The sequence below is a fragment of the Microtus oregoni genome, unplaced genomic scaffold (genome assembly GCF_018167655.1).
Source record: "Microtus oregoni isolate MIOR12 unplaced genomic scaffold, Mior012 000013F_ref0000133, whole genome shotgun sequence".
Taxonomy (NCBI): Eukaryota; Metazoa; Chordata; class Mammalia; order Rodentia; family Cricetidae; genus Microtus; species Microtus oregoni.
Window position 1 is genome coordinate 31,416,563 of NW_024543072.1, and position 15,781 is coordinate 31,432,343.

Below are 15,781 nucleotides of genomic sequence, written 5' to 3' on the forward strand. Positions count from 1 at the left end.
TCCACTGTCACAACCAGAAAACTAGCTCCCCCAGAGCCAGCTTGAGGGCAGGGAGGCTGGGTGAACCTCCTGAATGGGTGCGGCTGAAGGATGCTCTGGGGACTGGAGGTGGGTGCTGCTGACAAGGCGACAGAAGCACCCACCCCTGGGTGAGTCAGGAACGTCTGGGATATGTACAGGAGGTTCTAATGCTGCTGTGTGGTCCCAAGGCAAACACCTTTCACAACCCCACCAATTAAGGACGGCTTTCAATTCCAGGCTACCAGAAGACTTTTCTTTTCTACTCCCAGTTATGTCCAGTGACTGTTATATGACTAGGTGGCTTAGGGCATCTGAACAACTCCAAGCTTCCCTGCCTTCCTAGCTGCCCAGCCACTCCTTTCTCTGGGCCCCTTTCTGAGGAGAGACATAAACTCCTCTACCCTGAAGACAGAGCATCTGAGCTGTGCCAACATCAGTGGCCCCTCAGGCTCGGGCTGTCCTAGCGCTCAAACAAAGACATATTGGGACCCTCCTGCTGAGAGTGGGGGGACGTTTCTGGGCCCGAGGGAGCTGGCCTTAATCTGCTGCAGAGTGAATGACAAAAATGTTAACAATGAAACTACGGTTTGGGGGGGAACAGCCCCCAGGAGCCCAACATTTTAGTATTTAAAGGGACTTTAATGAGCTTAAGTGGCTAATCTCGAGTTCAGGAGGGGGTGTTTTGTTTTGTTTTGTTTTGAAAAATCCTTTTAAAGGCTCCTGAGGCTTGATAGCAAGGGTTGTTGAGTCCTGGAGCCTCTAACTGAAAGGAAGGGCAGGAGGGAGGAAGGACAGAAAACTGCTCCAAAGAGCTTCTCATGCTGCTCCAAAACCCGGCCTAACAAACAGAGCTGCTGGAGCGGACCCTCCATGAGGGAGAGATACATACGCAAGCCAGACCTCAAGCCCAGTGGCATAGTGCCCGTCCAGCATGCGCAGCCCTAGGTAGGGTGCCCAACACCACAATAAGAGAGCTGTGTCCAGACAAACAGCAGCTTTGAGAATGTATGATACGATGTGTTGATGTCCTACCATGATGCTGGCCAAGCTTCCTGGCAAGTGACAAATTCTCCCATTTTCCTGCTGCCACAGCACAGAACCAGGCACATCTCTGACTCATCAAAATGCAGGACATTGCCTAATGTCTACTAAGAGACCAGCATAGTCAGATAAGTTGGGGAGGGTGGGACCCCAAAGGAACACCAAAGAGTAAGGGTCACGAAACTATGTAAACAGGAGACAAAGGCCCATTGATCAGATACTAAGCTGAGTACCACTCAATAACTTGGTTACTACACGGTAGGACTATTGTGCATAATAAAAGGCTAATTGAAGGGTTGGGGAGATCATTCAGTGGGTAAAGAACTTGCCAAGCAATCATGAGGACCTGAGTTCAGATCCCCAGAACACATGTAAAAAGCCAGGGACAGCTGTACGGATTTGTAACCCCAGGGTTGGAAAGCAAGAGATAGAGGCATCCATGAAACATGATTTGTAGTCTAGCAAATCAGCAAGCAAAAAATGCAGTGAGACCCTGTCTCAGAAATTAAAAGCAAAAAAGAGTCAAGTACCTTGTTGATCTATGGCCTATGCACAGACATGTGCACGCACACAAATACATGCATGTACCATATGCACAGAGAGATGCAGAGACAGACAAAGAGGCAGGAGGGGGAAGAAAGGAAGCAGAGAGAGGGAGGGAGAGGGAGGAAGGAAGGAAGGGGGTGCTACATTTCCCAAGTGAGAAAGTAGAGGGTCTATGGGATAGCAGAGGATGGGGGCAGTGTTGCAGTTGGTGATGGGTTTAAGCAGTAAGAGTCATGTAAATAAAGCTCCATGGACATAGGGGGAGTGGAAGGCAGAATGGGATAAGGCAGATGTGAGTCTAGATACAACATGTGGTCCATTCCCAGCAAGACCAGAAGATTACAATACTTTTTATATGGATAGGATTTATTGGACCAGTCAGAAAGCACAGTCCAGTCCACAGTGGCCAGCTATCTCTCACAGCTCATCTGTCATATGACAAGGATGATAAACCACAAATATGATGGTGTGGAGGGACACTGGAGGCTCAGAGAGTCAGGAAAGGCAGACATGGCTGTTGCTATCCAAAAATAGGATTCTCAAACTAGAACTCTGGGAGGAGAGGTTGGAAGTGTCCAGACTCTTCCATGTGACTCCGGTTACAAGACTAGGAAAAGCATGGTCTACTTTGTCTTTTTAGTTGTGAGCTCATTATACTGCAATGATGGAGACCTCGCAAGGTTTCATTAAGTTCTGTCTAATCCACTCATGGCAGCCACTGGGCAGGCTCTACAGAGGCTCAGTTGTCCTGTTCACCACCCAGAAAAATAGCACAGAGGTGGGTTTTTTTTAATTCCTTTTTAACTACACATATGGGACTATTGTGACAAGACCAAGTATACCCATGAGGTAGGGAACGGATGTGGGTTTTGTTTTATTCCTTACATAAAATCTTCCCTAATACTTCAGTGTTTCTGCTGCATTCCAATTGCATCTGCTACCTAGAGCCAAGAGAAACTTAATCCCTGCCCTAAGTCTCATTTTATTTATTTTCAGGAGTGCGAAAGCAAACATGTAGCAAGGTTACAGTGTTTACGCCTCCGTTTTAGCCGACACAGTGCTAATCCTCCTACTAATTAATGCCAGGGCCACAGCAATCTTATTCATTTCATCTTGGTTAAAAATATAGAAGCAGATCGCTGTGGTTTACTAAAATAACAATTTGACATTTGGGAGGTGTCTGCAAGACAGTAGTGTAGGCTTCATTTAAGATACAACAAAGAGACACAAAGCTGCAGTCAACCCTGGGGACTAAACGCTTCATGTCACACTCATCTAAGAGACTAAGGAAAAACACAAGTCCACAAGAACAGTAGAAGAGACCCTCTCTCTATCCTGGACAACATGCCTTTCAAGAGGGCACACGGGGTGGCCTTGTGGTGTCCTGAAAATCATTGCCTTCCCCTGTCTGAGTCTGCAAAAGCCACCAGAACAACACTGTCCTAAGGGCCCCAAGGGACTCTCAGGAAAATATATAGTATGTTCCCCAAAGCACTCTCAGCCAGACTAGGATAAGAGGAGCAGAGCTCCCTACTGGGAAACCCCTACATTGGGGGTCCCCACCCCACATGGCCCAAGGTCCCCTTCATCTCATCCTAAAGTGACTTATTAAGGAGCCACGCTAAAGATGTGAAGACCAGTTTCTAAAAAACCCATGACTCAAAGAGGTTTATTTTTTAATTTTAAAAAATAGTAAAACAGGACTAAAATTTCATCATTGGGACCAACATTACCAAAATTTCTTTAGAGCTAAATGGAAGGGACTGTTTTGATATCTCCCATAATTTATTTTCTATGATTGTACAACTGCACTTAATAATCCATTTCAAGTGATTCAATATTGATTGTTTTGACCTTGGTAATATTCAATAATCACATTTTGTAATATGCATTTTTCTCTAAGAAGTTATTAATAGTCTTGCTCATACAATGGATTTTTAAAGCCTTTATTTTTTTTACTTTTAAGTACTACAGCCCAAGAAATTTACTTGGGAGGGGGAAGATATGATTAAATAAATGCAACTGTTCTAAATAAAGAAAGCATCAGATCATTACAGCCAAAAACCTTTATAAAATTAAAAAAAGCAGCAGTGGATATCCCCCCTGATATGAAGAAGTCTTGGTTGGTGTGAACATAAATAAAATCAATCTAAGACAAATAATTAACTATGAGAAAAGCTCTTGTTAATGAACTCAGAGTACTGAACTAGCCAGGTGGAAGACAAAGGTCTCAGAACTCTTCAGTACGTAAAACCAGTCTGGAAAACAAAAGTCACCTTTCACAGTATGATCCACTAAAGTAGGGACCAAAAAAGCCCCACAGCCATGTCCATCCCCAATAGCCTAATTCCCAGAACATTATCAATGCCCATTCTATCAAATTTCAATTTTTGAGTCTTAGATTCCAAGCAAGTCTTAACCATGGACCAATACATATAAAAAGAGAAAACCACCTCCACGCAAGAAATATTCTCAGTCATCCTCTAAAACAGAGAAAGAGAGAGAGGCCGTTGCATAAACACAGCCACAACCGTGGGCTGTTCTCAGTGTGCGCTAAATCCCTACAATTGAATGCAGACAAAAATCATTGCCTAGCTGTGTTTAATTTTTATACTTTTTAAATGGTATTGTGCCAAGAGCCGGGTCGATAAAAATTAAAGTTGAGCCCACTCTAACAATGGGTTCTGTAATTTCATCTGTGGGCTCCTTTTCTGAAGAACTGCATGCCCAAGTTTGATCTCTAAGTAATATCACAGTAATAATAATAATAATAATAATACTCCTCTGTCCACACCTCCTGCACCACCTTAATAGAAATCAGAACGGGTTCATTACCAGTCCTAATAGACAGCTTTGCCTATATCGTTCTCACTGGGGGCTGACAAGCCTCAGGCCAAAAGAAAGAGACAAAGAACAATGTAAGCGGGGTGGTATCTACTTTCTCCCATCTTTGCCCCTCTCTCTGGACAGACAACTGGTCTACTCCAAAGGACCAAGAAGAAAACATGAGCGGGCCCCCAGAGGAAAGGCTTCCCCAAGCTGTGATCTGCTGCCATGTGGGGAGTTACCGTGCCTGGGAACAGCTCTGATGACAGCAAGGCTACCCCACACCGCTCCCAGGATGTCCAAAACAATCCAAGTGATAATGATAAACTTCATATGTGAGGAGAGAGGGCCCTGCCTGACCCACGAGCCACCAGGCACATGAAAGACGCAATATAAATTTGATTTAAAAGTGGGCCGCCATCCAGAAGGCTCAATTATCTATCACATTGCCACGTTTCCATGATCCACGGCCTCTTCTGTCTCCGACTGAAGCACAGCTACAGTGCTTGTTTGAAACCGATTCAGGGGTAACTCTGAGCTAGCAGGATCACAGAAGGCTCACTTAAAGGGGGAACAACAGTTACATAAATAGAAGTCTTCCAGGCTTGAAAATATTTGGTTGTCTGCTAACTTTCAGGAATGCCGAAGCAAATTGAATCCATTCCTGAAATGTCCACACCTATACCACCTCGAGTGGTGCATCTCACAGCAGGGCTTCATCGATTTCATCCATGCTGTCTTTTCCGATGACTAGTTATTTTTCTTTGATGACAGGAGCAGCAAGTGACCCCCCAGTTCTTGATTTCTGAATGTTCTTAAATTGCCATTCTACAATCTGGCCTTGAATGCTTATTTGTTTTGGATAACTGAAAAGTGAAGTATTCCTAAGGGTGTTACAGTAGAGGAGGCCAGTGTCTAGTAAAACACACTGAGGTTTCAAGTCAGCGGTCTTGTCCAAGATGCCACCATCCATCCATTTCATTACTGAGAAAAAGTTGAGGCTTCACATGGTGAAAGTGAAAACAAGCAGCTGACAGGATGGAATTTTGGCTTTTAAAATAACTTGTGTTGAAGTGGTTCTTCCCCAATTTCGTACATGTATCAAGCGGTTCTAGTTACTGTCATCCCCCACCCTCCCCAGTCTCCCTCCTATTCCTATTATTCACACCCCCCCCCCCGAATAAGTCCCTTTCCATTTAAGTGAAGGCCTGACCAGACACCAGGGATCCACAGGTAATAATTCCAATGCAAATTCAGAATTGCCCAACATCCAGATAGGCATATGAATGGCTGAAATAAATGTGATAACCTCTCCTGCTAAAACTTCATGATGGTCACTAGAGATTGAATATCGCCTACATATTCTTTTGTTTCAGCTTGTAGAGCCAGCACTTGAACTTCACAGACTTGGGGGACTGAAGTCCCTGTCGGATATTCACTTTCCTATCAAATGCTCTATAACTTGGCAGCATTGCTGTCTTAGCTCCTAACAGACATCTCATTTTCTCTCTCCATTTACTTTTACTTTATCTGGGACTCAACTATTGAAGAAACACACACATACACACACACACACACACACACACACAGAGAGAGAGAGAGAGAGAGAGAGAGAGAGAGAGAGAGAGAGAGTGCTTTCTTCAAGTTTCACTCTAGCCTCCCTCCCCCCCCCCCCAAAATTAAGCTGTATCCTCCAGGATAAACGTGTGGCCATTCCAGATAACTTTTGGCTAATACCTAATCATGTCGAAGTAGAGGAAGCTTTGGGGGGAACCCTTGATTGTCAGGATAAAACAGCTGCCAAACCTGCCAGGCTAGCAGCCTCCTGCAGGCAGGTCCCAAGAAATCATTCCTCCTTGCAACCAGGGTTTTACATATAGAAGCTCTGTAAAAGCCTGTTGAATAAAGGAATTTTTCCCGAGCCCAATGTAAAGGGGGGGGGAGTAATCATTGCTTCACTTCCTCCTATAACAAGTGTCTTAATACCATTACTATCGAGTACATTAAAACCCTGGTTTGTTGAGAGTGGAATAGGATTGAAATGGGAAATAGAAGAGAGAAGGAATTTAAGAGAAGAATAAATGAATCTCAAACAGCCGCTGACGGGCTGGACAGATTTGTTCTGAGAATGTGCCCACCAAACTCATTTTGGATATCCATGTGTCAGGAAATATTTTTAAATTAAAATTAAAAAAAAACTTTCCCTGTCATACCAACACCTCTTTGAACCATGTAGCTCCCACCCTCTATAAAATCTTGATTCTGGCCAACAGCTGGCGAGTTGATCCCTGCAATTTTCTCTTCGCAAAAAAATAGCTATGTGCTAGGAGAACTGGCCCTCTCAGCTAATAAGCCCAAACCTCCCCAAACCTGGAGGGCTGAAATGGAAGGGATATTGTTGTGCCAAGTACTTCACAACAACTGTTTCTCCTCCTCTTGACACAGCCTGACTTCCTCACAGGAGATCTGACTGGCCAGACAGCTGTGTTGACCCTGGAGCGGTCTTTGATTCACGATTTTCTTTCTTTCTTTCTTTTTTTAACAAACAGAATAGAAAAATCACAACCCAAATCCTCCCCTAAGCTCCAATACTTTTGAATTCGCTAGTGTTGTGCCTGAAGGATGTGGACCTTTCTCTAATCTATAAGCAGAAAGATAAAGATTGGGCCCACACAATACCAAAACCTTGCCGTGAAAAGCGAGAGAGAGAGGCGAGCAGTCACCCGCCTTTGTCTGCTTGAAGTTGTGTAGACCAAATCCGCTTAATTACCTAAAAATCACACTTTTGACTCAGAATGGGGCTACACGCAGTAAAATAGCCAGCAGAGACAGAGGTCGTTTCTCCATTTCTTCCTTCAGAACTGTTTACCATAACACTCAGGGCGAGCTTTCGCTGCTTTGCAGATTTCTGTATTGTTCAATTCACATGAACTCAAGCATGTATCTTTTTTTTTAAGTTCTGAAAAAAAACGTAAAGCACTTCTGGAACAACAGAAAGGCCTAGTGTTCTCTCGGAATCAGGTAAAAGTCAAGCATTTTATGTATAGCAAAGGAATACTGAGTAGCGGAGAGGGGTGTTCTGGTGGTGGTGGTGGTGAAGGTATTTACTAGGTCTAACATGGTCAGTAAACCTGACAGCCCAGACGATACGGAAATAAGAAACCTCTGTTCTCCTCTGGGTTTTTGTTGTTGGAGGCAGACCTCTCCAGCACATCCTTTCCACAGGGCCTCTTAATGAAATTAAAGCAGCTTGCGTTTCAACCGACTGTCCTCTGACTCCCTCCACATGCTTGTCTTCTTTCCTGTGCTAGTGAAAAAGATTGCGCTTCCTCCGGGTACACACACATGCCCACACAGTCAACACATGCCAGCCCTAGTGCACAAAAAGGGGTAAGCGCTAAGCCCCTTTTCCTTCCTTCTAGCTCTCCACAATCCCACCAATCCAAAGTTCCTATGAATTGGCCCATTTTACAAGGAGAAGCAGTTTCCTCTCCTTACATCTCAGGGCTCCTTCGGAACTCTCCTTTGAGAACATCCTACCACCACGCGCCCTGAGGCATTTCAGAAATCCAAATTGGAAATGAACCGCTGTCTCCGTTACCCGCCTCCCAGTTCTGCATGATGATGGGGAGAGAATAAAACCTGCTGCCTGTCAGACAACCTCCTTAGGTTAGAACTGGGTGGAGCCACCGTAGGGGGCTTTAGGACAGGCCCCCTCTGACCTAGCAACGTTTCGGACAGCCCCGGAGTTGCAACACCTGAAGGCTTCCGTAGAAACCCTTTTGGGGGAGGGACTGGAAATGCAAAGCGGCCACAAGAAGTAGGAAAGCCACTTCCAAACCGGGCGAGAAATATGCCCAAGGGACAGAAACCGTCTGATCCATACCGCCTGACCGCTGAGCACAGATCCAAGAGAGGCGCAAACACTTGAGTGAGATGGAATGGAAAAGGTCGCCGGTCATTCATTGGTGATCCGGCCGGGCTCTCCGGTGAACCCAGGACTAAGCTTGAATTTTTCCCAGGCCCACAGAAAGTGATCTCTGGGAATGGCCGGGCCTGGGGTTAAGGAACTTAGAATAATTTAAAAGGAAGTAAGAACGCGATCAAAATGAAATGACGCAGCGCGGCTCTCCCGGGCCCAGCCTGCATACACAGACGGAATCCCCGCAGCCCCGGGCATGTACCCAACGCTGGTACGAGTGAGATTTACTGGTCTTGCCTGAGGGTGTCTCTTAAACCCGAAAGGCGAAGAGGGTGCAGGAGGACTCAGTCCCCAGAGTACACTGGCGCGGGTGGCGGGTGAGTGGGCGACGCAAGCACTTACTTCTCGTAGTGGTACTTGCAGTAAAGCTTCTTGTCCCGGTAGAAGCAGGTGGTCTCCAGGGGTTCTTTGCAGGAGGCGCACTGCACGCACTGTTCATGCCAGAAGCTGTCGTTGAGCCGCAACAGAAACCTGTCCGAGATGACCCGCTGACAGCCTTCGCAGACAGACTTGGGACTCACCGCTCTGCCTACAGCAGCAACAGACGTTTGCCCATGAGCCACACACGCAAGTCAACCCCGCAAAACACTATCGGGATCGGATCAGGACCACAGATTTACCCCTTCCCCCACCCCAGGCCATGCATTCCCCCCCCCAGGAAGATCCCCTGATGATTTTGATTTTAAAAAAATCAAACCAAGTGGCAACCAAGTGATTAATAAACAAAGACTAAGTAGCAAGGTTATAAATTCTACCGAGGAAGGGGGCTGAAGTCAATAAATAGTCTTAATTGTTAGATAGACCCAAGTATCATTGCGAGCATTCACACAGCCTGTAAAATTAGATTACAAATAAATTTGTGTTCCCAGGACTCTCAAGTCGTCGTTAATCAATCATTAAATCACTATGTGTGTGTGTGTCCTTTGACTGCTTTTAAATTATCAGTAATAATTTGCTTGAAACTGCATTCTATTTTTAAAAGGGAACTAACATTTTCTGTTTTCTTCACACACACACACTCAAATTGTGGGTGCAGAAAATACCATCTCAAACTCAGTACTGTTCATACTAGTGAATCCCTCCTACGTCTTGGTTGGCGTGCAAATTGCGGGTGACTTTTTTATAATTAGAAAATGTCAAGGTGGGGAAAAACAATAGCTGAGCGCAGAGACCCTGCGAAGGGTGCGGGTCAGAGCCCTTTGCTCAGAAGCGCAGCGAGAAGCGACAAACCTCTTAGCCCAATCACAGAATCTTCTCAGCCCTACCCCTTGACCTTTTCCACCTTTTCCCTCCAGACCTTGTTCTAGAGGGGACCGGCTTCCTCTCCTTCCCCTTAACACACTCGGGACAGAGGGAAGAATACTCGGCTGCCTTTGTTGACACTTTTCACAACCATTTAAAGAAGCCCTGTGCTGCTGTCACAAGAACACTCTTGTCCGTGATGTCCCAAAGGACTGGTCCTTCTCCATAAGGCAACTACACTAATCTCACTTTCTGCCTTGGGGAACAGTTGCTAGCTTGTAAACCGAACAAGTCGTTTAGTGGAGAAGGAAGATAGCAAGAATGACTGGAGAAAGCACCCCGGTCCTTCTCAACTATGAATTTCTGTTTTCTTGGTCTCAGCACCCCAGGCCATCATCCTGGTGTTAGAGCAAACCTGGGTCGTAAGGCGCCCGGAACTAAACCCGAAGCCCCTAAGTCGGCACACAGCTCTGGCCTGCATCTTCTTGCTCGAGGGAGAGGATCCTGGCATTTTCAAAAGGGGGTTGAAGGAAGGGCACAGGGGCTTCGTGATTTCGATTCCTCTGGACTGTTAAGGTGGGGTGGGTTGGTGGTGTCTCTCGGGATGTGTTTTCTACAGATCGAAATTTGTCAACCCATTCTATTGGTTCTAGAGTTAGGGAAAGAGGCAAGAGTTTTAAATGACGAAAAATCTCTCCTGCGGAAAGAGAAGGGAAGAAAGAAAAGAAGGAAGAGGGAATGGAAACACCTTTCCCCCAAACTTGAAAACCCCAAAACCAAAATTGGGGAGACACTGTCAAAACAAGAATTGCTGGTCTGAGCTTGGGAAGACCCTTTGGGACTCCTTGATCTTCTCCTCTGCTGTGACTGGGTTGGGGGTAGGGGGGATACCGGGCTTGCGGAACTGGGATCCGGCTTCAGTTAATTAAAGACCAGGCAAGGGCCCCGCGCCGCCGCCGAGCAAGCTAATCCCAGAGCAGCACTGCCCACCAGCCCGGAAAAGCCCCTGGGCTATGACCAATACTAAAATTGGGGCTGTACTTTGGTGGGAGAAGAGAAGAACTTGGGCGCTCCTGGGCCTTGGACCTCTGCTACCCAGTGTTCCGTCATAGGCCTCTGAAAAACCGGTGGCATTTATGAGCCGTCGATCAGTTCCATGATTAAAAATCCAGTCCTGAGTATTATTAATCACTTGCCACTCAAACGCCTGTGAACATGCTCGCCCGCCCCTCAAGGCTTTGGGGAATTCAGTGTCGAGCTCCTGAGGCCTGAGGAGGCTTGCTGGTTGTATGGTAGGGAGGACTCAAAAGGACTGATGGACACGGAAGACAGAGAGTGGGCGCCTCTACGTGCACGAAGAGGGTGCTAGCCTGATTGCCTAATCTGGTACCAGCGAGCTGATGTCCTGAGCTCCCACCCAGCCTGGCGGCAAGAGGATGCATCAGGGTAAATGGAGTTGAACACTCACCCAGCAAAGAGGAGAAGGAGGCCGAAGTCTCGATCGCACTTTGAAAGTTCTCCTCCATCTTCAGGCCGTCCAACATGTTCGGGCTGAGCCTGGAGGACCTGGAGAGCCGGGAAAGGGATACGTCTAGCTTCCGTGCCTTCTGGGACTCCGCTCCCTCAGTTGCCACACTCCTGGGAAAGGACAGAAGGAGTGTCCAGGGCGACAAGAATGAGCCTGGAGGGTAGAGTCCAGCCAAGGGAAACGTGGGGTGGGAGGAGAAGAGCCACCGTGAACTACGCTGACGGATCTGATTTCACTTGAAGTCAACGCGTTATGTACTTAGGCCTCCGCCCCCTAACTGCATTCTCCTAACCCCCACCCCCACCCCTGTCCCCAGGTTTCCCATTCCAAGCCCGACTCCGCCCCATCCTATACTAATGTGGCCCCTGGGGACCCCTCTACAGGAACTATGCTACTGCGTGTGGGGTGGGGGTGAACCTCCTCTCAGAGTCAGGACCAAGCACGCGGGACAGTCCGGGTCCGACACCCGGTGACCCAGCCACTCAGTTTCGACCCTCACCTGTCTTGGGTTGGAGAGAGGCAAAGTAAGGGACAGGGAGACCGTTTCGCCTGCTTCGGTACTCCTGGCGCTGCGCTCTGCTTGGGGGCGCTCGGGAGTGGGCGTGCGGGGCGCGCGGGGAGGTGCTCCCGCCGGTCGGCCAGTGCCGGGAACGCCTGCAGGAGCAAAGAAGTCGCCTCAGGGAGGAGCCGCGACTGGCCCGGCTCACTCTTGGATGCATTTCAAATCAACTTTCTGCAACACGCCCGCCCGAGCCGAAGCCTAAGAAGCCCCGCAGCCTTCCCTACCTGATGAGCAAGCTCGCCCCCAGAGTCCGGAGCGGCGCGAAGTGCCCGAGAGGCGCGGGCAGCTTGGGCGAAGGACGGCGGGGTCCCCGAAGCTGCAGCCGGAGCAGCCGTCCCGACTCCGGTGCGCCCCGGACAGAGCGGGAGCGAACGGCGGCCCCCGGTTCTGCTCCTCGGCGCGCCGGAGCCGGGCCGGGCCGTGGCCACGAGCCGCCTGCCTTTCCGGGACGTCCCGCCAAGCCCGCTCCGCTCTGCAGGCGGGAAGGGGAGGCCCGGACTGCTTCTTTAAGGCCGGCAAAGAAATCCGAGGCCCGGGGTCCTGGGTGCAAAGTCGGCCCTGCTTCTCTGAGGCGGCTCCGGCGACTTCTGACAGCGGCCGCTGGCTGCGTGCGCGGCCCGGGAAGGGGGTGGGGTGCGCAGGGCGGGGGCCTGGGAGCGCGTCCCGTGGCGGAGCCCGCGGTGCTCGCTTTCCCGACTTGGCTGCACGGCCCACCGCGAGGCTGCAGCTCGGTGCTCCGGTCTGCTATCTGGACGTCCCGGGCACGCAAACTTTCCCTTCTATCCACGTGGAACTGTTGCCTGGGGGAGCTGCGCCCGAGCTTCGGCTGAGATCCTTGCCACCTAGACTGCGTGCGCGGGCGGGCTAGGGATCCGGTTGCTCTCGGATCTGCACCGTAAGTGATGACTAACCTCCCGCTGTCCTCACCTGGAGGCCGCGGGAAGCGCCTAAGGCTGTTTGCCGCTTTGTGAGCGCCTGCAGCAGAAGCTCCAAGCCCCTCAGACCTTCATTCACCCACTGGCTCCCGCGACTTACAACTTTGTTTAGGCTTAAAACTCGTTTCGCGGTTTCTTACTGAAATCCCTTCACTGCTGGAAAATGCAATAGTGAGACCCATGGCCAAACCTTAAATCAGGCTCGCTCTATCCCATCCGGCCGGCTCGACACTAGGCTAGAAGTCAGCCAACGGGACTTTTCCTAGAAAAGAAGTTCCAGGGGGTACTTTTTAATTCTCTATAACTCATAATGTTCGATTGCAGTGACAGCCTGCAGCCTCTCCAGAGTCAGGAAAAGGGTCTTGCTCCTCTATTCCAAGAAGAGCCTGGGGCCAACTGATTCAGTAAACTCATCATTGCCCCGGCTAACGTTTATCGACCACTAATTTTGTGCCAATCTTGGTTCCATAGTCAACTCATCTAATCGTTACAATTTTAAGGTGGGGACAAATATGGTCTCAATGTTCTCGTTGCCTTAAGGAAACCGGCACCTATGCACATGAATTTCCAATCCGGCTTCTGAAGACCTTTGAAAGGTTTAATTTATGGAATTCCCTGGGGCACCCTCACCTCTACACCGAGAGAAGCACAGCGTGAGAGTTATCCCGCTCTGTAAGTGTGGTCAGCCCAAGCAAAGATTCCCTAGTACCTTCCCTAGAAAAAGATCTCTTCCTGAACTTAAACCAGACAAGCACCACTGTGCTTAAGAGCACACACACACACACACACACACACACACACACACTACCACCACCACCATCCTCAGTGTTTTCTAGCAAATCAAGCACAAGCCAAACACAGAATATGCCTTCAGAGAGACAAAGGGAAAGGGCAAAGCATTTAATACCTTATATTAGAATGCGACTTTAAACTTTTTTAGGGTTACTTCTATATACATGGTTTTGCTTGATCTCTACAACAAACCTGTGAGGTAGGGCAGAACAAATAGTTTTATCTATTATTCTAGACAAATCTTCAGGGCTTAGTACAGCGAGGGGATTTCTCTACTGCTGCCCAGGTGGCTAGTGGCATGTTTCCTAACACCTGACCTTTGTCCTGTCTGTCATCCAGATAGAACAGGATATGAAAAAAAAAGGGTAAATTACATATATTCTGGGGATAATATATAAGATAGAAATTTGTTCAGAAGAAAAGAGTAGAACAAATCCACCCACAAAAAAAATATTTTAAGTGCACAGTTGAGTTTTTGTTTAACTGAAAGTCTTGAGTTTATGAAACGTATTTAACTGGTGGGGTAAGCCAGAAAACAAAAAGTTTGTCATTTGATCTGAGCCTTCCTGGTGGTTCTGGCGTCAGGGAGAAAGCCTGATTAGTGTAAAACACAAAAGTTTGTGGTATGAATGTCTTCCTCCCACCCAACTGAACTGTGTCTCACAATCCCATTGTAAGCTCTACTGCTCTTAATGCAGACCCAGGGCACATAGATGCGATTAACAAATAATGTTTGCTTGGCTGAGGGATGAGTGGACCCCTTGCTGTAGCCTGAAGCCTGTAGGGAAGGGTCGGTAAGCAGAAGGTCTCAGTCCTTAGTGACTTTAGTCAACTTTTTTTTTATACACATACACAATATATTTCTATCTTATTCATCCTTATTTCCCTCACCCAACTCCTCCCATACCTCCCCATCGCATCTTCTTGTGTACTTTTCTTTTGGGTCTTTACTACATCCCACTGAGCCTAACTAATGCTGTCGGTATGTGGACGGGTGTGGGACCATCCACAGGGGCGTGGGAAACCTACCAGTGGCTACACTCCCAGAGGAAGAAATAATTCTCCCTTTCCAAGTTGTCATCAACGGCCGTAATTCCTCACACTTGAGTTTTGACTGGCCCGATCTTGTGTGGGTCTTGTGCAGGTAACACAGTGGCTGTCCATTCCTGAGAGTAATGGGCATGTCATCCACAGAAGACAGGATTTCACAGTTCTCCACACCTGCCAGCTCGTACCTTTCCACCTCTTCTTCCATGGTCCATTTTACTCCCTGAGCCTTGAGGACTGGGGGTTGATAGAGATGTCTCACATGGGGCTGAGCATCCACAGTGATGCAGCTGTATTCCTAACACTTGAGACAGTTGAGAGTCTCTACAATTATGACTGCCCACTGTGAACCTTACCTAACCAAGGGTGATGGCAGCATGGACCTAGGACTATAAACACAAATACTCAGATGGCAGTTTAGCCACACGACTATTTAGCAGCAGTATATTAGTAGGTTTCCTTCAAGGGCCTATGACCTCCACAGCCATGGACTCTTGACCAGGGAGGTTTACAGTATCAGGCATGAATTCCCTCCTGTGGAATAGGCTTCAGATCCAATCAGAAGGAAGCTGGCTACCCTGGTAACACCCATGTTGCAGCAGTGGGCACATCTGGCCTGGCAGGTCAGTATTCCATGTATAGGTGTTCTCCTTTTCTCACATCATGTCAGCAGCCTTTGCTCTCATTGCTGTTCTCTATGACAGCCACCTGACTGGCGTGAGATGGAACATACTTAAAAGCATTTTGATCTGCATCTCTCAAATGGCTGCTGTTGCTGAACACCTTTTAAGTGTTTCCTGGACACGCGTACTTCTTTTGAGAATTCTGTTTAGTTCTGTAAACACATAGTCTTAAAGATTTTTTTTAAAGTTTAGGTGTGTCTCTCTGTCTGACAGTCTATCAGTGCCTGGAGGGCGGAAGAGGAGTCAAATGCCTTGGAACCAGAGTCACAGTGCTTGTGAGCTGCCTGGTGTGGGTGCTGGGAACCAAACTCAGATTTTCTAGAAGAGTGGCAATTGCTCTTAACCACCAAGCTGCCTCTCTAGTTTCTGTAACACATTATAAAAGTTGAATTGCTTTCTTGACGTTTTTTTTTTTGGTTTGTTGTATGTTCTAGATACTAATCCTCTGATTCATAGGTGGCAAAGATTTTTCTCCCATCTGGTGAATTACCTTGCCACTAGATTGACAGCTTCTTGTGCTGTATGGTAGCTTTTTTATTTCATGAAATCCTATGCCAGTTGTTCCATCTACTTCCT

At 47.8% G+C, this 15,781-nt stretch overlaps 1 protein-coding gene across 1 annotated transcript in view; it reads right to left on the reverse strand.

Annotated features, from left to right (window-relative positions):
* Positions 1-11,236, reverse strand: part of Lmx1a (LIM homeobox transcription factor 1 alpha) — a 140,926-nt gene extending 129,690 nt beyond the window's left edge. The window contains exons 1-2 of the mRNA XM_041662967.1: positions 11,127-11,236; positions 8,759-8,945 (exon numbers count right to left, since the gene is read on the reverse strand). Coding sequence (XP_041518901.1) covers positions 8,759-8,945; positions 11,127-11,202 — 263 coding nt within the window. The 5' untranslated portion in view covers positions 11,203-11,236. The remainder of the gene's footprint in view (positions 1-8,758; positions 8,946-11,126) is intronic.
* Between the last annotated feature and the right edge of the window lie 4,545 nt (positions 11,237-15,781).